This window comes from Patagioenas fasciata, chromosome 15 (genome assembly GCF_037038585.1).
Source record: "Patagioenas fasciata isolate bPatFas1 chromosome 15, bPatFas1.hap1, whole genome shotgun sequence".
In the NCBI taxonomy this organism is placed as follows: Eukaryota; Metazoa; Chordata; class Aves; order Columbiformes; family Columbidae; genus Patagioenas; species Patagioenas fasciata.
The window spans coordinates 7,856,621-7,883,127 of NC_092534.1; the positions used below are offsets into that span (position 1 = coordinate 7,856,621).

Consider the following 26,507-nt stretch of genomic DNA (forward strand, 5'->3'; position numbering starts at 1 on the left):
ATTCTGGCCACTTCTAATAGCCCTGAAATTCTGACTTCAAACACATGGTAACAGAAAAACAAACAATAATAATACAATCCAGACTGGGCACTTGTAGAGAAGAGAATCTCTCTCTTCCACAGGCCATCATCTCAGTCTCATTACAGACGTCACTCCTTGCTGCTCTAAACATTAACAACACATCTTCCATCATTTAGCCTAACGCTCATTTATGAGGTAGAGAATCAGTTCATAATCTTTACCGAACACTTTGTAGAGTCTGTAGCCTCTTTTGGCTTCTTTCCAGTTCCAATTTTCGTTTTTCAATCTTGACTTCTAAACTGGCTTCATCCAAAGCCACATTATTCAACATGTCTTTAGTCTTTTGGACTTCTTCCTAAAAGAGAAGGATGGTGAACCACGGCTTGCGCTGGAATAATTAGAATTATCGTTCAGATGCTGAACATTTTTCTGGATAATCTTGCTCACATGTTATCAAATAACATTGTAATAATGATCTAGAACAGTAAAAGATAGGAATAAGCCTCTTCAAAAAAATCTGACAGGATACATGAGGACACCTGAATAAACACAGGTGAGAAATAAGTATATTTCTTGGTGCTGTTTTATGGACATTTTTTTCCATCTTCAAGATAAAGGTCAGTTTTCTAAATAACTTACTCTATCTTAATGTCTTCATCCTTTTCTAAGTCTTGCTTTATTCATAATTTTGAAATCTGGGAAGCACCCCAAACATTACAACATGTGCTACAGGAATCAGGAGGGGGAAGTGGGAATATTCTAGTTTATTAAAATGAGCTGAATACATTCAGTGTGCTCATGCTCAGGAAACCATGAGCATCTTTTCAGTGAGAGAGAGAGGACTTGACACGTGCTGAAGTCCCAGCAGTAACTGTTAGGTGCTGCTCATCTGTAAAAGGTCATTTCATTAAGTAGTCCAGAACTAAACCAGCTGAGATATGCGTTAGTGCTATTTCCCAATAAGCCAATTGCTCTACTATGCTGCCTATCCTTCCTATAAAGCTTCTGAGGCTACTACTGAGGTCCTAACAGAGGCAGAGAATATGACTAAAATTCCAAGGGTTTTTCTGTCATTTTCTCCCAAGAGAGAGGCCATGGAAGGCTAAGTGCAGTTCTTTGATGCATCAACTGGAGGAATGTTTCTGCACATTGAACTGACAAAGTTATATGGTGCAACAGACAGCAGAGCGGGTCTTAACATGCCCTCCTAGGTGCTGTTGCCAGCATGGTTTACCCCTCTGCTGCAGGCTAATTTCTGACTGCCACATCCTTCACTCTGCCAGGGAAAGCTATCAGTTCAAATTAACATGCTTGCTCCCTCTGGACACAAGAGGCTTCACAAATAAACCAGCAGTGACCGTATTCATTGCCACAACACAAGGAGTCGTCACAGACTGAACTCTGCCTTGATGAACTCCTGCTCACACATCTGATGTTACCTAAACACCAAATTCTGTATTAGCCATTAACTGCAGTTCCACATTAGCTATTAACTAACCAGGTGTAGCAGCGCTTGGTCCAGCCAGCTGAGGGTGAGGGCACTCAACCCTAGGCTGCTGATAAAGAGAGCTATGTTTTTCTTGCAGGAGAGGAATGATAATTTTACAATTAAATAAATATTATTTTGCTTACCAGAACACAGTCAATGGCAATTTTCATCATCTTCTCAGCCTCATTTATCTCCAAAGGTCTGGCAATAGATTCTGTTCTTGCTTCCTATGAAATAAAAATACACCAATACATTAAAACACTACACAAAGGAACTAATATATACAGAACTGAGGGTGGTCAAGGAACAACAATATGATCATCTGCATACTAGATGGAGTAGGATTTAGTGCTTATTCACCAAGGCTCAGATGATTTAAAGAACAGAAGATGATGAAAAAGTCAGTTGAGGCTGAGTTTAACACTGAGCAACTAAGGCATCTTTTCAAAACTAGGTAAGTGCTACTGTCTGAACTGCAAGTATTCTTGAAAGAAGGTTTTTGGAAACTGCACTGGTTATTACATGTTGATCAATGTGTGCAAGGTAGCAAAGAAGATTTCATCAACTTTACAACAAGACCCATGAAAACCACAGTGCAGGTAGATGAGCAGTGTCACAAAAATTGTGGAGCGACAAACACTATAAATCCATCTACTCAGCCAGGCAGCTGGGACAGTCAGCAGGTGCCTCCTATGCCCATATGAAAACCAGATGATACAGCTATATGGGTTTCTCCAATTTCGATAACCAAGTGGTTCCAAATCCTCATCAAAACAGTGACCTTTGTTTCAAGCCCAAAGGATGAAAAAACCTCTTCTATCCTAGCAGTTTTGGGGACAGATGGGCTATGGGGTATTCAGCATGCACTTTGTCTGTCTTACGTCTTACAACTCTGACCCAGTCATGATATGAAAACATTGGATTACGTGTTTGCTACTGAGAGGAAGGAGAATTTTGCAGCTAAATGTCCTTAAAATCATCTTATGTTGGCAAACCATTTGGTAACAGGTGGGTAAAGATGGAAATAGCACCTCTCTATGGAACATCTGACTAAGAATCTAAAAATGCTTTATACCCATTGCAACAGGCTGTACCCAGCCTACTACAAGATGAATTCTGGAAGCAGATGCAATTACTTTATTAAGTTACCATGTCAGACACTCCAGGCCGCAGAGGCAAGTACCAGCAGAGGCAGCCTGGCTCCCTCTCCACCAAATCCAGTTCAGGGAGTTGCCTGGTGAACCCCATCAGGGAGCCCATCCAGCCAAAAAAAAAACCCCAAACCAGCTTTTTGTGCTGAGCTTATTCCTCTGCTGAATGAGGTCCCTGAATGAGCCTGCCACGTGCTGCACAAAGGCGTCTTTTTCTGGCACTAGAACAGAAGTAGAAGGAATATTATGTTGGGAACAGTGACAGGAGCTACATCTGTTAGTGGCAGTGACAGCTTATGCTGTCTGAAGCGCTTGTGGACATTCCTCTGTCCACACAGAAACACAGGCCCTCAGCAGCCGAAAGTTAATTTGGATGAAAATGAGATACGAAGCATTTGCACAACACATATTCCTGAGTAACTCCACAGGTAGACACTTTTGGAGGAAGACTGGACAAGTATAATGTAGCTTAGCAGCTATTATGTGAACATTATGCATTTAACAAGCTCAATGGGATGCCTGTTCATTTGTGAGGACTTTGCCTGACCTGCAGTGGCACCCGGGACCAGGCTGGTGCAGACACTGCCCTTCTGATGGCAACACGGAGATCTCTGCTACAGAGCAAACATATTTCAAACAAAATAGTTTATCACTCAGCAGGGGGAAGGAAATTATTTTCCTTCCCAATTTTAAAAGAGATAAAAGGAACAGCAAGGATCTTAGTTTTTAATTAGGAAAAACTCCTTATCAATTTCCTTTCAGTTGCCTGGTAAAACACCCACAGAACAGGCACAAGTCACTGCAGTGTGTGCTGGGGAAGGGTAACTGATGGGTTTTAGATACACTTCTGTGGATGTGCCCTTTTAAGTTGGAATAATTTATACAAGTTTAATGTCATGTCTTCTACCTTCCCTCTACTACCTGTGGAAGTTTCACTACAGACAAGTCTTCATGCAGAAATCCACACCATTTCCTAGAACAGGGTTCAGTCCTACAGTCACACCTGCTCGGAAAAATCTGTCAGGCTAATGAAGAGTAGCGTAAAGGCAGAAATTCGTATTTTCAGACTGCAGAATCAGGGATAAACTGGAAAAGAAGAAAGTCAGGGCAATTAACCACCTTGCACCCCAGCAGGCCAAGAGGAGAATCCAAGGGGACGATTACAGCTTTTATACACACACAGCTCCTCCCTAAGATTCTGTATTTGTATATATATTTTTCACTTCACTGTTACAAACAATGATTCCCCACATGAACAAATAAAGCACATTGTTTCTCCAGCCTGACTCAACCTCAACTGGTATGTCTTACCCAATACAAAATACGCAGTAACACGACAACTGAGATTTTTAAAGCCTGGCTTTACACAAAGGCTCATCTGTTTGTGCTAAATCTGTGGATACAAATAGGCCATATACTTGAGGGCAAAACCAATTTTGTAATTTTGTCCAAATATCAGGTATTCCATTGTTACTGGCTGTACTCGCAATTCCTCATGCTCAAAAAAGTGTGCAAATGAAACTCAGCTGAAAAATATGGCCTCATTCATTTATTTTTTTTTAAGTAATGTACTCTTTGCAATTAGGTGTACTAATCAGAATACACATTATAATACTCAAGAGGCTTTCTTTAAATTAACCATTAAAAACAGAGTTCTCAGGAGAGATGAAAAACATAGAAAAAATTATCCAAGCAAGAGGAGGTAAGAAGCAGAACAATTTCGGACTACGCCTGGTAATTACATCTTGAGAAAACAAACATACGCCAAAGCAGAGAGGTATTCATGAACAGGCTGATTGTTTACCACTCACCACTCTTTCTGTTCACAGCGTCCAAGAGCTCCCTGGCTATAGTTTTACATGATAAATACTAATTAAAAATCAGGGAAGCCAAGTGTAAAATTATTTTTGATGAACTTAAGCTGACAATTATTAAAGAAAACACATGAAAACACACAGGAGATACCATTTGCTGGCATTGCTTGTCCTCCCTGGTTGGACTAATATTTGGTGCTGCACAGAAGGGCTGAGACTTATTTCTTTAAGTTTTGAATCTCACTTTGGATAAACCCAATTGGAAGTGCTAACAAATCAGTTGGCTGGTTTAGACTCAAAAACTTTGTCTCCTTTGGAAATGAAAATTTAATTACGAAGTAAGAAAGACTTCTAATCAAAATGTAGCTGACTGCCCAATCAAGCAGAACAGTGCCCAGCCGAACAGGGCATTCTCCACAGGACATGCCAAGTTAGCGTTGAAGCCAGCCGTGCCCAAACTGCACCAGTTTTGGCATCAAAAGTGAGGATAAATTTCCTTAGAGCAAAACTGCATTGCAGTCATTTCAGGAAATAACACTGACCTTAAAGCCTTCAAAACTCCATCTGTCTAAATAATTTACTCATCTCAAACCTGTGTCCCTGCTGAGTGACGGTTCCCTGGGTCCAGCACCAGCAGGGGAGAAGGGCACAGCAGATCTTCAGAGCAGGAGCCCGAGGTTCTGTCCCCGGGACTCAGAGCAGCCGCCAGGCTCTGCAAGAGGCAACGAGCTGTGGTTCTGGCCGTTTGCTGCGGTGACCACCTTTTGGGGGAGAAGTTGGCCTGGCACAGGACCACAAGTTACCGTTATTCTCACAACGCTCAGGTTGGTGTCACAGCACAGCTTCTTTCTGCCAAAAGATGATAAAGCAACTGGTTCACCTAAGCAGGAATTCTACCTTGCTCAGCAAGAAAGCATCCTGTAGGATACAAATACAGAGGCAGCAACCTCATCAGGCCCTCTAACAGCTTCAGTGCCAAACGCACAGCTAAATGTACGATGGCTGGTTGAAATCTAAGATGCAGAAACATGGCACAGGAGTTGCCTTTCCTGTCACTGAAGACCTGTTCCATGAAGCTCTGCAGCCTTCAGTTTCCTAAATGTGGAACCACATGGATATCTCTACTCCTCCAGGATCAATAGAGAATACCTATCTTTTATTCAAGGTATCATACCTTTTAGGGCGTGTACACAATCTCTGAAACGCTCACTAACATGCAGGTGACTCCATTTCCAGAACAATCTGATCTTCCAGATATGCCTTATGTCCTGTATTAATATTATATTCGCCAACCCTCCTCAAATGTCTTGGACATGCTCAGACATTTGAAATGAGACTGTATGTCTATATTTAGGCATCTCTATTGCACATGAAAAAAGGGTAGTACAGCATTGTCATCTTCCTGAATAAATAAATCTAAACAAAAGCCTCACTGCCACCACCAAAAAAAACTGAAACAACAGGCAACCAAACAAAATCACACACACAAATAAAGGCTCCTGAAAGTTTGGATTTCAGCCCACTTATATGTCAAATATAAGACAAGAAATACTTTCTACAGACCCTGCAAAAGCATCAAGAATTAGCATTAAAGACTAGAGAGGGAACTGGTATGTTGTAAAGTATCATATGAGTTCCACCAACCATGTAGTGGCAGAGGGTCCAGGTAACAGTTTCTAGCATCTTCTGACCGTAACAGAAACAGGGAACAACAAACAGCATGTTCTAGGTATGTTGCACCTTTCCACTGTGTGCAGTGTTAATGTGGAACACCAAATCCATCCTGAATTCCCACACTCTGTGCAGAAAGATAAATGCACTTAGAGCCACAACAAGTGTGGGCAGGAGGACACCACCACCTCTGCAAATGTACCCCACCACTGCCCTTACTGAGAATTTTCCTGCAGGAGCTTTATACTTCACTAATAATGAAGAACCATTATTGCAAAACCATTGTGCAAGTATGCCCAATGAAGCATTTCCAGCTGGTAATGGTTTTCCATCATGATGCATCAAAACCCAATAAACCAGCTTCCTGCATGCTTGATGTCTGGATAAATGGATGCACAAATCTTCTGAACAGCAGTAAGGAACCAAGGAAAGTAATTAAGCATGACTAGCAAACAAGTCACTCATGATAAATGTGGAATAATATATGTACATATTGACATGCACAAGGTCTAGCAGAGGTTTCCAAACACATTTTTGTGATAAGGACCAGAAATAAAAGCTTTCTTCCAACATACTGGTCTTTGCACCAAACATTTTTTGACCACAGGTTAAATCTTTCCTCATTTTTTCATGAGTTTTTAAGCCTGATGCAAACACAAGTTACCTCCTCACTACCACTGCCTGTCACCTGCCGTCTTAGTCCAGGTACCATTTTATTATACATTCCGTACTCCCTGCACATAGGTGGTTTGCAACTACTGCTGTCCATACAGGTGATAAAACTCTCATTTTGGAGAGTTTATTATTCAGGGAGTTTCCTACCACACACTGTGATCACATTTGACCAATACAGGGAAGAGACATTAGGCATTGTCATATATGAACAGGAAGGTGCAGGAGGGACATCAAAAATAATCCAGAGCTTCTGAAGGCATCGCATACCTCCTAACAGCCCATTTTCCTCCTCAACAGATTAAAGCTCAAGTTAGTTGTTAATTTCGCTGCTTCCAGGCTCCCATAAAGCTATTTTGCTTTCTCACATACTCATCTCAGCAATCCACAAAGGGAATCCAGAGACATTTCCCTGCTCAGCAGTGCAAAACCCTCAATCAAATACAGTGTCTGAAACCCCCTGGCTATCCTGACGCATAGAAAGTATCCCGCAAGAAGATCTGAGATAGAGAACCAACAGGAAAACATAATTTTTCTGCAGACCAAAAAGAATGAGAAGGCCTGCCTAGCCAGATAAGAAGTAATCTGAATATATGCTTTATGATAGAAGAAACCCCTTACAAATACTGGCACAGAGAAAGGGAAATTTAAACCTTTCCTACAGGCACAAAGTTTCACTGCTCTGCTCCCTCCCCACACACTGCTCCAGGTCCACTGTTCCTCTGGCTCAAGAGCTGATTCCACTGAATTACCCTCAGCTCACAAAACCCAGCATGTGCTTATTGATACCTTCCCACATCCTTAAAAACCTCACCTTTAATTTACTTCATGCAAGGTTTCATTGCACACTGTGCTGGTAAAGCTTAGGTTAGTCCACAGGACTATGGGGTGTCACTTAATGGATCCTTAACCAGGAGGTGGCTTGTGAAGTCTCTTCCAGAGTCTGGCAAAATGATAAGGAATGTATCTCTTCTCACAGAGCAAAAGCCAAGTTTGTAAGTGGATTTCCTAACATCAACAGATAGAAAAGCCCTTAGGCAGCATGGAGAGGTGGGAGCTTGCTTTTTGTTTTTTAAGGGAAAAAGAGCAGGGTCATCAAAAAGCCAAGACACCCAGTTTCTCATTTTATCCACAGTCTTCTGTAACAAAATTAAACATAGAAATTCCTTTCCTCATAGGTAACATATAAGAAAACCTCAGGAAGGGTTTGATTTTCTGAGAAAAAAAAGCAACAAAACGGAGCATATTTTCCAGCAGCATCTTTCAGACCTCAAAGATACAACGTGTAAAGTTGCAGCAGAGGTAGGAGCAGAGATTGCGTATGCAGCAATACCGCCCAAAGAGACAGTTTAAACTTCTAATTCACATCAAGCCCCTGACTTCAGTAAACACTGTCACACAACTTGTATTTCCATTCCCAGCAAAGCTTAACCAGCAGGAAGCGGAATGGCTGTTGTATTCCAGGGACAGAAATACTGGGTGGCCCTCTTTGGGCAGAAAACTGGCATTTTTTAATAGCTAAAAAATAGCTAAAATCATTATCCTTATGTTTAAGCCAGCACATTTTCCTCTTCTGTAATTAAAAATTTGTCATGGCTTTGAGACACATACTTTGTGTATCATGAAGGAAGGTTAGGAATAATGACCAACCAAGATCTCACCAGCTAGTGAAAAGACACTGTTTCTGATTTAGCCCAATGAAGTGGAACTTCTTGCAGAGTCACAGAGGATTTGACAAATGCTGTGACACACAAAAGAGGGTTCAAATGTGATTTTCTTCCCAGCCAAGCTTTTTTTTTTCCCCAAAACAGTCTAGAATTGAGATAAAAGAATTCAGATCGTCCAGCTCATTGACAACATTATCAATGCGCTGTCCTCAAAGTGCAGGGAGAAAAGTGCCATCCATTTGTAGCTGACACTGTGTCTACACACCGAATACTAATGGGAAGTTCACTACAAAATCATTTGTTACATAAAACACACATCCGCAAGTGCTATATCCACACAGCGTATAACCATGGCTATGGTTAGAACCATTTAAAATTTAGGGCAGTAGTGATTCAAATATATCTTACAATTGTGAGGTTTAATTTTGGCTTCTGTTTTACACAGCTTCCTTCTTTGCAATAAGCCCTTTTTTTCAAAACAGAGAGGTTAGGCTTTGGTTTGCAGCAGAGCAGTTCGAAAAATCTGAAACAAACTGGGCAATTCTCCAGAGTTCTGGCAATTTCAGGTTACAAATTTCCACTATAAATAATTTTTCTCTCCCTGATGTGTGGAAACTTTGTAGCCAAAGCACAGGAAATGAGGGAAATTAGTTTATCAGCCTCCTCCAGGCAGTAGCTGGTACCCAGAACTAACATTTGGCAGACGGAAAACGCTTCCAACGCTACAAATAAAATATTTTTCCTAGTTAACTTTCAAAGGGTACTGAATAATGCAGCCGTCACTCAAATCAGATCTACCTCTCTACAGGAGCAGGCAGTAAGCTGCACCAGTGCGAGGGGGGAGGCAAGGAGGAAGGGTTCTTTAATCAGAAAAACGGCAATAAAGAGATCCAAGTTAAATGTCCTCAGTGGCAGCTCTTTTCATCGTAACTAATACTGTCTCAGCTCCACACCTGGATCTAAACGCCTTTGGCTTTCCTAAGAGTTTAATTCAAACGTTCCACAAACTGAAGTCAGTAAAGAGATTCCCAAAGACTTCCATCACTTTTGGAACAAGCTCATACTGTGTGCATACAGAACAGTAACCCTCATAGCAATACCCTGTACTTAGAAATTTATCCTCCATAGACTGGGAAACACTTTATCTGTCTGGTAAAAGCTTCAATCTACAAAATTACAGAAATTACTTTATTTACCCAAGAGGATATATAGGGAGGAAAGAGTTTGTTCAAGGTCACAGGTCGAGTAAGTGCTAAGAGGAGAATCAGAAAACAAACCCAATGCGTTGCCCCATCATCAGCACAAGCTATATATACATATATATATATATGTATATATTTATATGTGTATATGTATGTATATAAAGATTGTTTTCATCTTTCTTCAGTTTTACACAGCTGAGAGCTAATTAAGAGGTAAATAAAATGAAAATAACCTTGAGCAGGTCAGAAATCTTTTTGCTGCTTTTCTTGATTTGGGCCTTCACAGGATTAATCACAGCACTGGTATTTTCAGACTCTACTTCTTTTAATCATTCTAAGCATTTAGTATAGGGTACAAAAAGAGAGAAAGAAATCCAAATAAAATCTCCCATCCCCACCTCAAATCCAAATCAAGCTCCACCTTCCCCATAAGAACAATGTATTCAGTCAGGAAATTATGTATTTATAATGGCATCAGAAAAGCACAGTACCTCATTGCCAAGAAAACAAATACAGACTCAGACTCTTCCCAATAAATGTGCATATATACTTAGATCAGGACGTATCTATGATACATCTAACAGAACCATCCTGTTAATAAAATCCTCTCTAGCTCAAGTTTGGTTTCATTCAGAAAGTGATTTAAGAAGTGTTCCATGACTCAAAATAGTAAAATGTATCTAATGTACGAGGCTTTTCTATACAGTTTCTATACAAAATATGTGCAAAAACACCCCCTCCAGTAAAGGCTGTGACACAAATTAGAGTCAACATTTCTATAGGAAAAAATGAGTTTTACTTCACCTTTTTTCCCAGTGATCTCTCCCCAAAAGCAGCTCAGACTATGAGAATGGACCTAGTCAACCCATTAGTGCCAAATGTTGGCATTTGTTTTACAGCTGCTGGAAAATTAAGCAGTCTTCACTTAGGATAGAAACAATATATATTATCAGTCTGACTAAGCCCAGGTAGCAAGATCTTCATTTGGAATGGATGGATTGGGGGGGGTGAGGGGGGAAAAGAGGTTCAGGGAACATAAAACTACCATGTTAAAACAGTATCACAGCTGGTGATGTATTTTAGTATACGCAACAAATGTCAAGACATAAAATGTGACGAAAAAACACACCATCCTACTCGTCTCCCGCCTTTTAACAGCACAATCCCTCTGCCAGTGCAATTTATTGTGTGCATTACTTAGCCATGCAACGTCATAAGAAAATAAGCAACGGAAATAAGAAATCTTCACATTAAACAATAATAAAAGTAAGCTTAGGTTAATGGCAACTAATTTGATATTTCCAGACAAAGCTCAAATTCCCCACAGGAAGCCAGAATTAACTGCACTTCTGCCCAGCTGGAGGCAGGTGGGACAGGCAGCAGAGGATGTGATCGGAGCACCTCATCAACTCTGTGAAGGATCCAGGGAAGGTGTGTGAAATGAAGAGCAATTCCTTCCTGCCCTCAGCACTGGCTACTTAGCAAGAGCTGCAGCTCCACTGACTAATGTGGGCACTAGCAGACCCAGCAGCAATGGAAGGAAACAGCAGCATTTGGCTCTAAGTCTCTCAGTTGATGAGAAAATTTTGTACTTCAAGTGAAAGGCAGAGCTGTGTGCTTATAATTAAAAACAGAAAACTTGACAAATTCCACAGAACTACTGGTTACTGCAACCTCGTGGCTTCTAACCTGAAATGTATTCACTTTGCTGCAGCCTTAAGTCTCAAACTTGTCACACGCTTATGTATCAAGCTTGGCATTTAAGATACAAGGCTAAAATGGGTTCTTCGGGTTTAACAAATCATTGAAGAAGGCTGGAATCAGTCACAAATCATATGGAACAGAGCATGAAAGTCTCTTCTGCTGCTCTTTGGAGGTTCTCATTGTGCTGTCATACTGTCACCTTGTGCTTTTAGGATATAAACTCAGAGTTAATTGAGACAGAAACAAAGGTCATCTTTCCCAAGATGGGATTTCACAAAGACAAGTTCAATCTGTTAAATCTTTTTGCACAATATAAACTGTGTACCTATGTAGGATTAGGTAGCTCCATCTTGTGCACGCAGTCATTACGCCACGAGAAACATGTGCACACTACTGTATATAAGAAATACTGTCCTTTCAGAAATTGCACCTTTAAATAGTCTTTCATTGAAGGTTTCTAATGGACCCAATGAGAAGTGGCTGCACTGCAGCACTCACTCTTCTCTTGATTTTTCATTTCATGCTTTCAGCACAGTGCACTTGTGCAAGTCCCTTTTCCATGGCTCAGGCCTAAAGGCAGCTGGACTCCTGAGAGCCTTGATTTAAAGTGATTAAACAATGATGAATGTCAAACCAATGTTTGAGTACTTTTAAAAAAATGTTGCTTTATACTTAGGTATGCTGTACACAGAAAAAAAGGGTTTAATGCTCTGAAGCAAATATTAACGTGCTTGGTAGTATTTCTGTGAAAACTATTTCAAAGTCAAGAAATTATGCAAAGAATGCAAGATGAGAAGTGACTGATTAACAGTTTTGTGACAATCGTGTATGTTGAATCAAACTGGCTTATCACTTTTCTCTCCCTTTTGAAAAATTAATGCCTTTCACACTGCTGCAAACCATGCTGACTTGCATATCTAGCAGAAAAGGCAGTGTTCCACAGATAATGTTCTCTGTATATCACCCACCCTTTGAAACACTTGTACTCCATCAAACAAGGATCTGGGAGCATTAATCGTCAAGGCACACAGTCTACAGCTCTTACAGGCTGCGCTTCCTACAGCTCAGATATTGCAAATCTGAAGATTACCAAAACCAGTACTAGAACTGTTTAAAGGTTTCCCTTCTTTAAATGTCTATTTTCAGAAAATGAATAATCTCCAGCATTGCAGATAATTCATTTAAGAAAATAATTGAAAGACTTACTGGCAGTGTTCCAGGACACTTCCGTGACTTCAAGCAACAACTTGTGATTTTACAACTAAGCTGAAGAATATGTACCCTGCAGCTTATGAGGCCTTCAATTACTGTAACAGAACTAATGAGCCTTGCACTTGGAAAACTAATGCCATTAATCATTTATCTTTCAGAATATATCTATGCCCACCGTTAAACGTACATACAAAGTTATATTTCCAAACAGTTCTGCAGAGGGTATTTCCTGCTAAAGAAAAGATGCCAAACTGTTCTCTCAGGCTTACTGCAACCCAAGGATGAATATGAGTGGGAAGGAAATGCAAACTTTCAGATGCATTCCTTCAAACTCGTCATTTTAGACGCAGCTGTTAAGAAGAACTACTGATACTTTTTTTCCACTTTTTTCCTTTGCAGAGCCCAGGGAACACAAGTTCTCATACACTCTGCAGCGTGTACTTACCCTTAGTTCAACTTCTTTGCCAAGTAAGTCATACAGACTTGCTCCTTTGGAGGTGATTTCAGAAGCAAGCTGTCTAGCTGCCTTCAAGTCAGAAATCTGGAAACACAGCAACAGCAATGAGTAGCAAAAGAGAATCACCAATATTACAAAGAAAATCCATGACAGATTATTCCCATTTTGATGTTAAAATTGCATAGGAGGTCAGCAGAGTGGCTGAAACTCTACTATAGTACTGATGTCCACTAGAATGAGAGTGAGCCTGTCTCTTGGCTTTAAAATGGTCCAGATGAGGCAGCATTTAGACACGGGCTTCTGGGTGAAACCCCAGCCACTTCAAGTCAACAAAAAAAACCCACTTCCTCAAAACTGAAGGTTAGTAGATAGAAAATAGCATTCATTCCAGCCTATTCCAATATTTCTATAATTTCAAGAGTAGTCCAAACCAAAGGTAACCAATTTTGTGCCACCGTTGCCTTGTATTTTGCTTCTGGTTGAGAATTCACAGAGTTTAAAACAAATGATAGCATATAACCTCAACTACACACAGTATGAGTTAAAACCATACCTAATCCCTTGTGAGAACATTCTCTGCTTAAGCTCCAGGTAGAAAATTGATTTGTTTTTCAGAAGTTAACACAAAACTCCTGCCCAAAACAAGAGTACAAGTTTTCCTTACTTTTGAGCCAAGATCAAACTTGAACTTGCTGCTGTCTTCCTCATTCATGTCTGCACGTTCCACTCCCTTGGTATTCATAGCACTATAAAGCACAGAGGTGACCTTTAGCAGTTCCTTCACTGCATAACCATCTGCCTGGTAAAGCTTCTTGGTGTTGAGCTTTATGTGAGCTTTGGTAGCCTTCAGGAAGAAAGAATGATTTCATCATGTTACAAAGAACAAAATCTTCATTTCCCTCTTCACACTTCACTCAAAAGCTCTTTTCCAGAGTATCATGCTCTGCTTTAAAGAAACAGATCTTCCTGTTTGGAAACACAAGTTTGCATCATATATTATTGATGTTTCTAGAAGATTTTTTTCTGAAACGTGTGCACTTTCTTCATGTCAGAATATTTGCAGATAATTGCCAGAATGAAAACATCTCAATCTATCCATTAACTTTTTCCTGCACGAAGATCAGCAAAAACCCTGTGCGACACTTAAATTCAAATTAAGTATAAGTGGAATGTAAGTGCTGCCCAGGTCTTCTGATGGTGCTGCAGACAAGTAAATTTCACCCTTAATGAGTTACAAGAATAAGATCAATTATCCTAATTTAACTGTCTTGTCTTCCAGTAGTACTTTCAGAATATTTTATTATTTCTCTCAATTTTTTCCCTGCTATGATATTAGTGATTTTATTCCCTTGTCTTCCATCTCTGAAAAGTACAGACGGACCAGTAAGGAAAAAAAAATTAAAAATTATGATATTTTTTATACTTCAAAATAATAAAAAAGGAAAAAAAGCACAATAGAAATGCTACATCTGTCACAGAATGGACGCAAATGTTGTTCTTGAAATTCCCGGCAAGAGGATATTAGAAAGGAACAGCTACAAGGAGCCAACACCAAACTTCTGGTAAAACTTTGGGGCGGTGTTTCTGATGGCATGACTAAACAAGGAAGCAAATAAAACTCATCACCGCTTATGAATACAAAAACCAAGTATCCAAAAGGCTTAGCATCTTCTTTTCAGTATCTTTAAGATGAAATTTCTGATAAAATGTTTATCCTTTGGGAATACTGTGTGGCAGAAAGAATCTATCCACAATTCACTCAGAGTGTTACACAAGTTCTGTATTCCAGTGTTACCATAAGCAATTCACACCCCCCTGGGGCTCTGACAGTGCAAGACCTTCAATTTGGGGTAAAATACTCGAATATTAAAATGTCTGGTGCAAGCTTTGCCCACCCTGCACTGAGCTTCACTGAATAACTGAGTGCAGGAAAATTTCCTGTGAAACTAAAAAGAGAAAGGGACACATCTCAAAACATGGATTTAGCTGCAACTTTTCAAGGAACAAAGGAAACAAAGCAAATAGTTGTTGGCCCATGTTTCTTCATATGCATTGTCAAACTTTGTGACTTTACCATCAGATTTCCAAGAAATGTTTACCTCTTGCCTCCCTGGTCCCAAAATCTCAACCCAGCAGAGGAAACTGAGTCTACATTTGCTTCCTGCTGGCAGGAACTCAGCTGAAAAGTGAAATCAAAAATTTCAGAACAGGTTACTGATGTTGTACACCCTGATCCAGGGGAATATGAGGCTTATGGTACAAAAAACCCTAATCGCTTTTGAAATAATTGACCACTGTGACCTCAAATGAGCCAATACACAAAGTGGAAAGCCAGAAACGTTCTCCTTCCTTCCCTTTCAGCAGAAGGAATCTAAACAATGAATAGAAACAGTAGGTATTAAACTTTAAGAGAAGCCGATCATTAAATTGACAGAATCTGTTAAACATCCCATACACAAAGGCTAATGCACCACATCATAAAGGATGCTGTTGAAGACAGAAATTCCAATTTCAGTTCCATTCAACCCAAAGAGAGAAAAAATCAATGTCTAGTAAAGGGATTTTTGTTGGTTTGTTTTTCCTCAAAGGCTACTTGAAAAGAGAAAAAAAAAAATACACACAAAAGTACAAAAATTTTTCAGACCAGCATAATGACACTGTTTACTCAAGAAGGTAACTTAATGTACGGAAAGCTTGAAACAGTCACCTATTCTACAGGGTTTAAAAGTATTAAAAATCACTTCCGTCTGTTCTGAAGATCAGATTATTACAACACAATGGAAAAGAGAAATAGTAATACACTGCAGGAATGGCAGCCTCGAAGCTTGCTTTACTTTGGAATCTGCTTTATTATTACCATTGAACCAAATTTTGGCCGTGTGATGGAGATGCAAAAAGAGCCCAGAGGAAAACTAGAACTCCCAGCCGAGTGCTCCGGTCATTCAGTTGCAGAGTCACAGTCTTCAGCCTGTCTAGTCCAAACATTTTACATTCTTTTCTGTACAACAGCACATTCCAGACATGAAGAATGAGGATTGCTCTCAACTTTCTGTCTCGTTTAATACTTAGGGTAGTCTCCTAAATCTCACAAGCTGAAACAGGAATTGAACACATGATACTTCCCGGGAAACACTACAGAAGATTATTAGCGGATATCTCATCGACCACTTCTCCCACCACTTCTTAAAAAACAAACATGCCTGCCTTGTGCAAAAAGTTTGGTATCTTGGTTTGCTAAGTACGTTTTCATGAATGCACTTTTATGAGACTAAACTCATCAGAAGCTTTTTGCTGCACTCTACCTCAAATTTGGATCCAAATGGGCTCGAATAGGAACCACATATTGATCCACATAGACTAGGGCAGTTCTAGGTGAGCAAATGATTAAAGCAGCACGTAAGACAATCCTGCAGTCACTTCAGGAACTTCTGAGTCTGAAAATGAGGTATTTGGTAAGTTCTCAGGCTACCGGTAACACATAACAATACATCATCTGCGTAAAAAATTAACACATCTTCACTCCTTGTTCAGTAAAGGAGAACAGTATTTGAGTCATATTTCATGATGATTAATCCATCCTGATATTCTCGTCTAAGATGAATCTGTCTCCATCAAATCTCACATCTGGCTATGGATGCACAAAGCCATTAGCTACTAGAGAAGATAACTGGATTCCACAGACAGTGAATTATTAAGGAAATGTCTACAAGCTTTTCTCGTTCTGAAAATGCTGAAAACTTACAATAATCCCCATATTATCTTGTAATATTAACCAAGACTAAGTACAGGATACTTAATGAAATTTCAATTCATTGCATTTTCTGAATCATACTATGTAATTCTTCAAAACCCTTGGGATATTTTTAGATTAAATCAGCTTTTAAAGGGAAAAAGTACATGTAACATTGTTTTTGCTTCCATACTTGTCCTTTCAAAATACACTTGATTTGAAGGAGGGAAATCCCTCTGAACAAAATACATTTGCTCATGACATCTTATGATGCCACAGAACTCAAAAGTGTATTCTGTTATGTACAGCAGTGTATCATGCTCTGAATATGTTAAAATTAAGCAAATTTATGGTGGACATCATAAAAAAATCAGAAGGGAAAGAGCTGGCTTGGTTAGAATGTCATTCCAATATATTTTTAAAAGTCAAAAAGACTTCCCTTGCTTCCAGACCCATTAAGTTTCTTGCACCTGATTAAGAGTGCTATGTAAGTGTGTCATAACAGTAAAGGCTCATGCTGCATCAAAACAACAAGAACAATATGAAGGACAATGTTTTATTCCATGAGACTAAAAAAGTTGATGGCCCAATTCAAGTATGCTCATGTGTAACATGGTAAAAAAATGATCTGAGAAAAATATGACTCAATCTAGTAAGTGAGAAGGCTCATACAAGAGGATACCAATATATGACTCTACATCTTAATGAAAACATCACAAGCTATTATTATTCAAGCATACAAAAGAATCAGGCATTTCAAGTTAACAATAAGTATGATGGGATCTCTTCTAAACCCATTTAAATGGCTTCAAAAAATTTCGTATCTACAGCTGTATCTTCCACTATTACCTTTTTATAAATACAAAGAGATAAGGATGAATATTGGTTTAGCGTTAGATGTTCAGATGCCAGTTCTGCGAAGACGTGCATAACTCTACATGAGTTCAGTAGCAGCACACCCTGACCTGTTCAACTTTGTAACAGCACAAGACATACAATATAGCACAAGAAGACAGTGCATGCTCTGCAAGGAAATTGCAAGGGCTTGAGAGAGAAAGCATAAAAGCTAATACAGAACCAGAATTTCAACCTGCTTAAGCACGACTCCTAATGCAGACCCACCATGAACTGAGCCACTGCCTTAATGAAGAAAACCCGGTCCTGCTCTGTGTCCACATCAGGAGGAATATCAGTCTGAGGTTCATACCTGTGGAAAGAATCAGGTGTAGGTTCTGACAAGAAACACCTGTGCAATATTAAAGAGACTGGTTCATCTGGGAGGCAAAAATCAAACAAAACATCTGATTAGCACATCAAGTTTCATAAATATTTAACCAAAGTCTGTCAGTGGGTTAAGTGGGTGTAAAACAAGAACTGGAGTGTAGTAGATTAGTGTGTGTGTATATGTATTTATTTTTTTTTAATTTATATTTTTTTTTTCAATTGGCATGGATGCTAGACAATACCAAGTTGAACCAAGAACAATTGTAGCAACACGGTAAGGACAAACTGTATCTTGGAGATTCTCACTGTGTATCACCCTGTTTGGGGTACAAAGTCAGGTACGTACATGAAAGAGATATAGCTACTTTTGAATGAGCATGTCCACCTTCAGGATAGAGTTCTTGCCTGGACTGAGTAATTCTATTTCCTACTTCACCTATTAAAACACATTTTTAAGTTCTACAATCAAACTAAAACCTGCAAACTTAATTACCATATCTTCTATCTAATATTCAGAATAACAGATCTCAAAAGAATGAGTAAATACCATCATGTTCCTCTTTAAACTTCTTAATACAGTTTTAGACCAAAACATCAGCTCCAAACATACATATTGTGTCCCAGGATAAGCCCCAACATTTGTTAACTCAGTCACCAACCTTTTCACTAGCCAGAGTAGCACTTCTGAAACAAGCCTGAAGTTTGGGGTATGGAAATTCTCCATAGATATGAGTCGGGGATACCCCAGCGCCCTCATCATCTCAGTAAAATCTGAAAAACATGCAAGAACAGGGATTCCTTCTTCGGTACCCAACACAGATATTACCAAGAACTCTGCTTCCCACAGCATGCTGTTCATTTACCATTAGATACACCCTGTTCAAAGTACTGTTCAGAAAATCTTGAATGATTTAACAGATATATCTATAAATACATACATATATAATTTCACCAGAGAACATGCCTGAGTAAAAAGGTGAGTTTTTCGCAAGAGATTCACCGGGCAGAAACAACATTAGAACAGTTTCGCACTACAAAACACACCATTTAAATGAACTATGGAGTGGGGCGATCACCACTCTGCAGGGGCTGTGCTACCCCAGCCCTTGGTATTTATTACACCCTGTTAAAGCGCAGCCTGCCAGTCAATATTCTCAATTTTTCGATTTTCTCAATTTCTCCCAGCCCACGGTTTCCTCCAGTACTCGCTGAAGCGCGGGTTACATCCCAAGCGCCCCTCACCCGCCTGCGCTGCCTCCCGGATCTCTGAGTGAAACTACCGGGCAAAACTTAAAAGCAAAGCGGGACCCGCTCGGCCGCGGGGGCACCCAAAGGACCCGGAACCGCTCCGCAGGCCCCAGAGGGACCTCAGAGAGGCCGAGACCGGGGGCTGCCGCGTCCCGTTCCCCCGCCCCACACTCGCTCCCCTCAGAAAGGCTCCTCACTCCGGAGGTCGCGGAACGACATCGCCGTGGGAGCCCGTGGGAGCCCGCGGGTCCCCGCCCACCGCCGCACTAGGCCGCGCCGCTCGTCTCTATGGCAACCGCGCTACGGCGCAGCTGCGGGGCCAAAATCCTGCGGAAAGCGCAGGGCCCTGACCCCTACGGCACCTCCCGGGCCGGGGCAGCGCTGGCTCTGCCCGGAACACCCTCTCACCAGCCGGGGTGGCAAAGGGGAGCGGCTCTGTGGGGCGCCCAGCCTCCCCCTTGCTATGCAGGGTGGTGGTGTCTGCTGGGACAATGGTGACATGATGGCTGTCCCTGTGGTGCAGGTTGGTCCCGCTGCCTGGGACAACCTGCATGTCCTGGCTGTACCTTGTGTGCTGGGAGACAGCCCTGGGACTCCACAGCTCCCTGCTGTCACACAGCAGCCACCCACCAGTGCTCTGCCCACAGCAACACCCAGCCAGGACAGGAGCTTTGTTGAACATGGTCTTAAATGTGTTATTCAAGGAGCGAGACCTAAGAGCCGTCACCAGTTATTTTTGGAGAACACCCAAGAGTACCTTAGCTACATTTAATCATGGCTGCTATGGTTTGAGAAGGCCATGCTCCCTGGTAGGACAGCACAACAGCCACCAGGGATGTGAAAATCCATGTCCCCCCTCACCTGGCAGACAAACCCACCGCTGCCGGACCCCGGGCGCTGAGTCCCTGGCTCTCAGTCCTGTTGGAGTCAGCACATCTGCCTTCCACTTGCTCCGCAGGGACGGACTCCGATCTCTCCGAGGACGGGAGCCCAGCACGCAGCTCTGCCCGGTGCTCGGATACCGCAGGGCTGAGCTCGAGCGGAGGATGCGGACCAGCAGGAAGGCAGGCAGGAACACCTTCCTTCTCTACGATCACGCGTTTCTGATGGGCATCCAGGGTGCCACAGCCATGTGACTGCAGTACATGAGCACTCGCTGAAATGCACAAGAGGTCTTTGGCACAGCCCACACTGCACATGGCTGCCTGTCCTCAGAGCCAGAGCTCATTGTCCATCCGCACAGACACCCACACCCAGGCCAGCCAACATGGCCTCTTATAATCATAGAACGTCCTGAGTTGGAAAGGACATACAAGGATCATTGGTTCCAACTCCTGCCCCTGCAAATAACAACCCCACAGTTCACACCATGTGTCTGAGGGTGTTGTGCAGTCTCTTCTCGAACACTGTCAGGCTTGGGGCCGTGACACCTCCCTGGGGAGCCTGTTCCAGTGCTCCAGCACCTCTGGGTGAAGAACCTTCTCCTAATGTCCAGCCTCAACCTCCCCTGGCACATCTTCCTGCCATTTCCTTGGGTTCTGTCACTGGTCACCAGACAGAAGAGACCAGAACCTGCCCCTCCTCCCCTTGTGAGGAAGCTGTAGACCACAATGAGCTCTTGCCCACAACTGACAGACTGATTCTGCCAGCAGCTTCATAGCAAACTTCTTAAAGGCTCTTGATGTCCTGAGTTTGCCCCTACAGACATAACCAACAGCAGTTTTCATGTTGATGCATCAAGTAAGAACAGTATGACAGCTTCTCCGCTAATGCTTGGTGGTTTCAGATGTCCTAAAGGAAGAGGAGCTCTGACCATGAGACTCAGCAGAAACACCGGACAGAGCGGCTGCAGCTCTTACTGACAGGGTCATCAATATCACAGGGTGGAATGAGTAGAAAATAATCTAGATGTCAGGCTGATCTATGGATGTCTCAGGACATTTTGCAGAGCGGTCCGCATTTTTCCAGTTCTAACTGCTCAAGCATGAGACATGCACACATGGGCTCTATATTGAGCAAGTACGCTATCCACGTGATTGAAAAAATAACCGAAAGCAAGGAAATAACAATCAATCCTAGAAATAATAGATACTGAAATGAAGTAGTTACATTAGAAAATAGGAGACATGATAAGACTCTGGGTTTCCTATGCCAAAAAGCCATGAGATGGCAAACCTTAAATAATTCACTAGTTCAAGAGTGTATCAGCCATCCAATAATTTGGGCAGGAGGACCAGAGAAGGAAGGAAATGTTCCCCTGCTCTACTGCTGTGTTACATTGACTGACAGGCAAAAAGCAGCTGGGATGAAACATGGGCTGGAAAGCCAAAGCTGTAAAATAAAATAAATAAATCATCAGCATACTGTTTACCTCAGCACTTCATATAAATGTCATTAATATTTATATATTAATATTAGGCAGCACAAATATGCCAACTGGAGAGTGGATGTAGCTTTGAACTAAACAGGGGCTCAAAGAGGAGCAAACTGCAGCCATATAACTGTGGCAGGAGCTCACACCGCATCTACGAGGTCTAAGCCTTTCTCCTGCCACATTCCCACCTCCAGAAACCTGCACCCAAAGGCAAAAATGCCATATCTCTACTCATTTCACAGAGACACGGACTAACCTACATGGAAGCAGCTCCCCATTCCACAGCCCAGTTCACTCTTTTGAGGGATGGGGCTTTTCCCCCGCTCATCACTACAAAAGCTGGAAAAATTTTTTGGAAAGGAAAGAAAATCTAACATTTTGGCACAGCTTTCTGTGGCAATGGGTCAGCTGTCAGATGACATTGCAGCCTTCTGAGCACCAACTGTAATCTCTTCATTGCACATCTGCAATGCCTGGTCTCCATCCCAACCTCTGATTTTTTTTAGATGAAATTTCATTTCTTTAAGGCTATAGGAAGCCACAGCTGCTGCTGGGGGCCTGGTAGAGGTGTGGGAGGAACCCAGCCGGGGCTGGCAAACACTGTCCGAGCAGCGTGCGCGCATCCAGTGGCACTGACTGCCTCTCAGGCTGGTTTCTAGCAGAATGTGGTGACCCGGCCTGGCAGCCTGAACCACTGGTGATAAGGAATTAGCAGCCCCTGCAGTGACCAGCTTTGCTCTAAAACACAGTTGGGGATGACAGAAGCAACAGTTATTATTTAACACCTTGTGGAAAAACATTCTCCTCTGCCTGTTTCAGATGCTGTACACAGGAATTCTGGTGCTCCCTGGTTCACTTTAGGGCTGACAAGCACTATGTGTGCTGCTAGAAGGGCCAGGCAAACCCTTCCACACCCCAGTCAGCATCATCTCATGCTGTTCACTGCCTCCATCCTGGTTTCAGGACTCTGACAACACCTTTTAGCCTCACTCTCTGGCTCCCACCCATCCCCAAACACACCACTGAAGTCAAGTCATCCTTTGGCTCATGAGCATCCATTAGTCAAAGATTTCACTGAAAAACCATTAACTTGGGCAGCTGAACATCATTGATCCTGGCTACGTGCCATCGGGCCCCTTTTGGCTGCTGTAAGCATGGTTAGCACAGCGTGCTTTTAAATAGTCCATCGTTCAAAGATCCCATCAGCCTGATGTCTCTGTGTCAGCTCCCAATTTAGCAAGAGCAATGCCCGAGTTCACTGTGCACTGGGAGAGCCTAGGTGTCCGGACCGAGGCAGGAGATGAGGTCTGTAATAAAAGAGATTTGGGAAAGACAGGAAGGAGAAACCACCTCACTGCAAGGATGGTCAGACCTTGTAGCACCCCACCAGTCTCCTCTGCTTGTAAGAAACTCTTCTCTGTTTTCGGGAAGAACGAATAATTTGATCACATCTGCCCACTCTCCATTTGTGGAGCTAAACCGTACAACCTCCATACATGATTTTTGCTGCTTCACCCCATTATTGCCATTTTAGGACCAGCAAAATAAACCTTAACAATTTGCAGGTTGAGACCCCTTTCCTTACCATGTTCACCAAATGCTCTTTACATCTAAAACAGCGCTATTGATCTCCTGGCCACCAGCCAGCACTTTTTCATTTCTCCCCATCTCACCTCAGCAGTGCTGGTCGCACCCGCAGCAGCTGCTCCCCAGCTCGGGCTGTGCGTGACCCCAGCCCTTCAGGACACCCCAACCCCAGTACCTGCCAGGTTCTCAATAACCAGCTCTATTAATCTTTCCCTGTGGGCATCCTTTCAGCCATCTGAACTCTTGTTGCCATGATCCTGTAGATGAAGGATTCTTTCATTTTAGGTAATATATATATATTTTTTCTTTTTAGTGCTCTAGTGTTCTCTCCTCAGGTTGTTTTGTGAGCTTGGCATTAAAGTTGCTATCACATGTGTTTTTAAGTCGAATTCTCACACCCTTACATTACAGCACCTTGCAGATCGTCCTAGAACATTTTTTTCCTCTGGTAACAAGGAACAATGCTTTGTGGAGAGCTGTTGTTTCATGCGGCTACCATGGGGTGAACTCACCTGGAGTCAGGCTGACCTGGACCCCGCTGGCCAGGGGTCTGAGGATGGATACAGTTGTCACAGGCCAGTTGCGAAGGCAGGACTTGTTCCAGCCCATGGACAACCCCAAGGAGCACCTGTGGTATCTCTGCTGCATAATTGGATGCCTTAAAATCTGGAAAGAAATTCAGTGCAGTGGCCGGGTGAGCCATGCTGGTGGGGAGCTTGGGAAGAGAGAATACAAGGGCAGGTAGTGGCATCATCATTACGGCCAAAACACCTTCCCAGGGACAGGCTGAACCACAGAAGCAGGGGGAAAACAGAATCAGAAAACTGCTTGGACACTCACCTGTGCCCCTGCGTATGCTGTGCGCCTCCAGCAACAGCTCTGCTGTATTCATGTTGCAAATAAACAATCATTCTTCCGCCTGTCCCACCACCCAGTGTCCTGTGTGTTAGCAGAGCAGCTATGTTTGATTTTGCCCTCAAAGATGCAGAATCACTCAGTTTCTAATAGGACCACACAACAGCGCAGATAACCAGGCTTTTCTGAGACTGGGCTTTGTCTCCAAGCCAGTGTCACAGGCACGATGCTGCCCAGCTCCCCTGGGTCATGCTGCACCCTGGTTCCTGACAGGGTGTTTGAACAGCCTGTACCCCTGTTTCCTTCAAAATTGCACCCTGGTATCCATCGAGAAGTCTACACATCAAACTGGAAAAGAGCTTTTAATAGCTGAGTGCAGTCCCCCCAGCAGTGCACGGAGGAACCTCCCTCCAGCAGCACCCAAGTCCCCTCATTGCCTGTTGCCTTTCTGTGAAACAACCTGCAAAGCAAAGAAAAAGATCTTCAGGATTTTCCTGCTCTTTTTCTGATGCTGTCTTACCTGCTTATTCTTGCACTGTAAATTCAGTCCTCAATCCCAGGGATGACAGGACTAGGACATAACGTGCTGTTGAAAATATGATTAACTGAGAAAGCAAGTAATTTTTAGTCTGATTTCTCTAATGTTTTTTAAATCAAGAAAAATAAAATAGAGAGGATCAGGTATTCTTGAGATTCCTCAAGCACAAAGTAGAGCAACACTCACCTGTGCCCTCTCTGTTGGAAAAAGGTGCAAAAAGGCCTCGAGCTTCTTTCACATCCCAGGAGACCCTTGTGCGAAGTTGCTGTATGCTTCAATATGCTCCTATATAGTCACCTTTCAGGCACTGTTTAAAAATAAAATAAGACTGTGGTCCTCTTGATGGTTCAGAAAATAAAACCTGTTTGTGCTGGGTTGCTTCCCAAGCTCCTTGTTAGATAAATGCTGCAGGAGGGTATTAGCTTTACAAATAGCCCCTTTCTAGCTTGAGAGACTGGGAAGGGAAGGGAGTCTGCCAGAGGCATTTGCTCAGAGGGGCAGGTGCAGGAAAAAAGGGTAGAAAATTACGAGATTTTAATTTGGCTGGTATATTGAAGTGTCATACAGACACCTCATGATGAGTTTTTTGTATCCACTTTCTGCTTTTACTTGCAAGTTGGGCATCAATTTTTGCTCCTCTAATCAGAGCCTCCCCCATTACCCAGGTGGGACATTAATTTTCACCTAAAAGATGTTTTCAACAACATTTGCTCTACCCATCCACGTGATCCAAGATCCCTGCTGCCGAGGACTGGCTCAGCTTGCGAGCCCCTTGGTGTTGCATTGGCAGAGAGTTTGATGAGCAGCCTTCTTCCTCACTCTTGGTGTAACATCAACTCTCAGCTCAGCTCTGTGCTGAGGAGCCCGAGGAAATCTGGAGCCTTTGTGTCTGGGGAAGAAAAATACCCAGGAATGTCACGTTCCCTGTAATTACATTGCAGAGCAGCTCCCTCCCTGCTAATGCACTGGCATTCAAGAAGAGCTCCGAGAGCAGAGTGTGGTACACAGGATAAGCAGCAGCCCATGTATCAAGCAGAAGGGGTAATACATCAACATCCTCCCTTTGATCACTCGGCAGATAAACAAGAGAAGCTACTTAGCATAAAAAAACATCCTCAAGCAAGTAGGTTTCCAGATCTATCGCAGACTTTGTCTCACAGGTCAGGAGAGGAGAGACTGGGTTCTCATTTATATGCAGTGAAAAACAAGATTATATTGCCACTCTCCATTAGCTCCCTCCAAAGCTGAGTGCCATTTGGCGTGCCTGAAGCCAGCACTATGTGCTTATTTCCCAGAATCTGCCTCATTTCAAGGTGTCTGATTTAAGATGGCACGGCACAGCTTAATTTATAGACAGCACGGCATTCCCTGTGTCCCTGGGAGCTGAAAATCCAGATCATCTTCAGTACAGGGCAAAGGGATCCAAAAAGAATTGTTTTCTCATGAAAAATTCGGATGTGTTTTTCTGCAGCACCAACATTTCAGCTCTTGACCTACCTGGAGAGAAAGGTATGGTGAGCAACCAGCCAAGGTGACAAAGAGTCAGAATAGTCTTGGAAAGGCACTGTCACCAGTTACTCAACTTGCCCTTTTTGATGAAGGTCACCAAGCAAAATGCTGCTGTCACAGCTGAGGAGCACAAGTCCTGCACAGCACCAGGGTGCAGCAAACCCTCCTGGGCAAGGTCCCCTTCTCCAGGCTCTGCCCTTGCCAGAACTACCTTATTTAACTAATTGCAATAATCATTTGGGCACCACCATCAAAACTAGGGACATGAGGGGAAACGAGAGATCTTCCAGGATTGTCCCAAGTCCTCCTCACCTGTGAAGGTGCCACCTTTGCCAAGTTTTCACCCCAAGTGTGTCTTTCCCTCCTCCCGCCTTGCTGTTAG

The 26,507-nt window shown here is 42.5% G+C and overlaps 1 protein-coding gene across 3 annotated transcripts in view; it reads right to left on the minus strand.

Annotated features, from left to right (window-relative positions):
- The window catches only part of CLUAP1 (clusterin associated protein 1), a 53,461-nt gene extending 33,924 nt beyond the window's left edge, over positions 1–19,537 (minus strand). For 2 of the 3 annotated variants that reach the window (XM_065851067.2, XM_065851065.2), the window contains exons 1-7: positions 19,460–19,537; positions 18,674–18,785; positions 17,913–17,997; positions 13,725–13,904; positions 13,049–13,144; positions 1,654–1,737; positions 243–376 (exon numbers count right to left, since the gene is read on the minus strand). In XM_065851067.2, the coding sequence (XP_065707139.2) occupies positions 243–376; positions 1,654–1,737; positions 13,049–13,144; positions 13,725–13,904; positions 17,913–17,997; positions 18,674–18,785; positions 19,460–19,481 (713 nt within the window). In that variant the 5' untranslated portion in view covers positions 19,482–19,537. The other variant, XM_065851066.2, reaches the window with a different exon arrangement.
- Between the last annotated feature and the right edge of the window lie 6,970 nt (positions 19,538–26,507).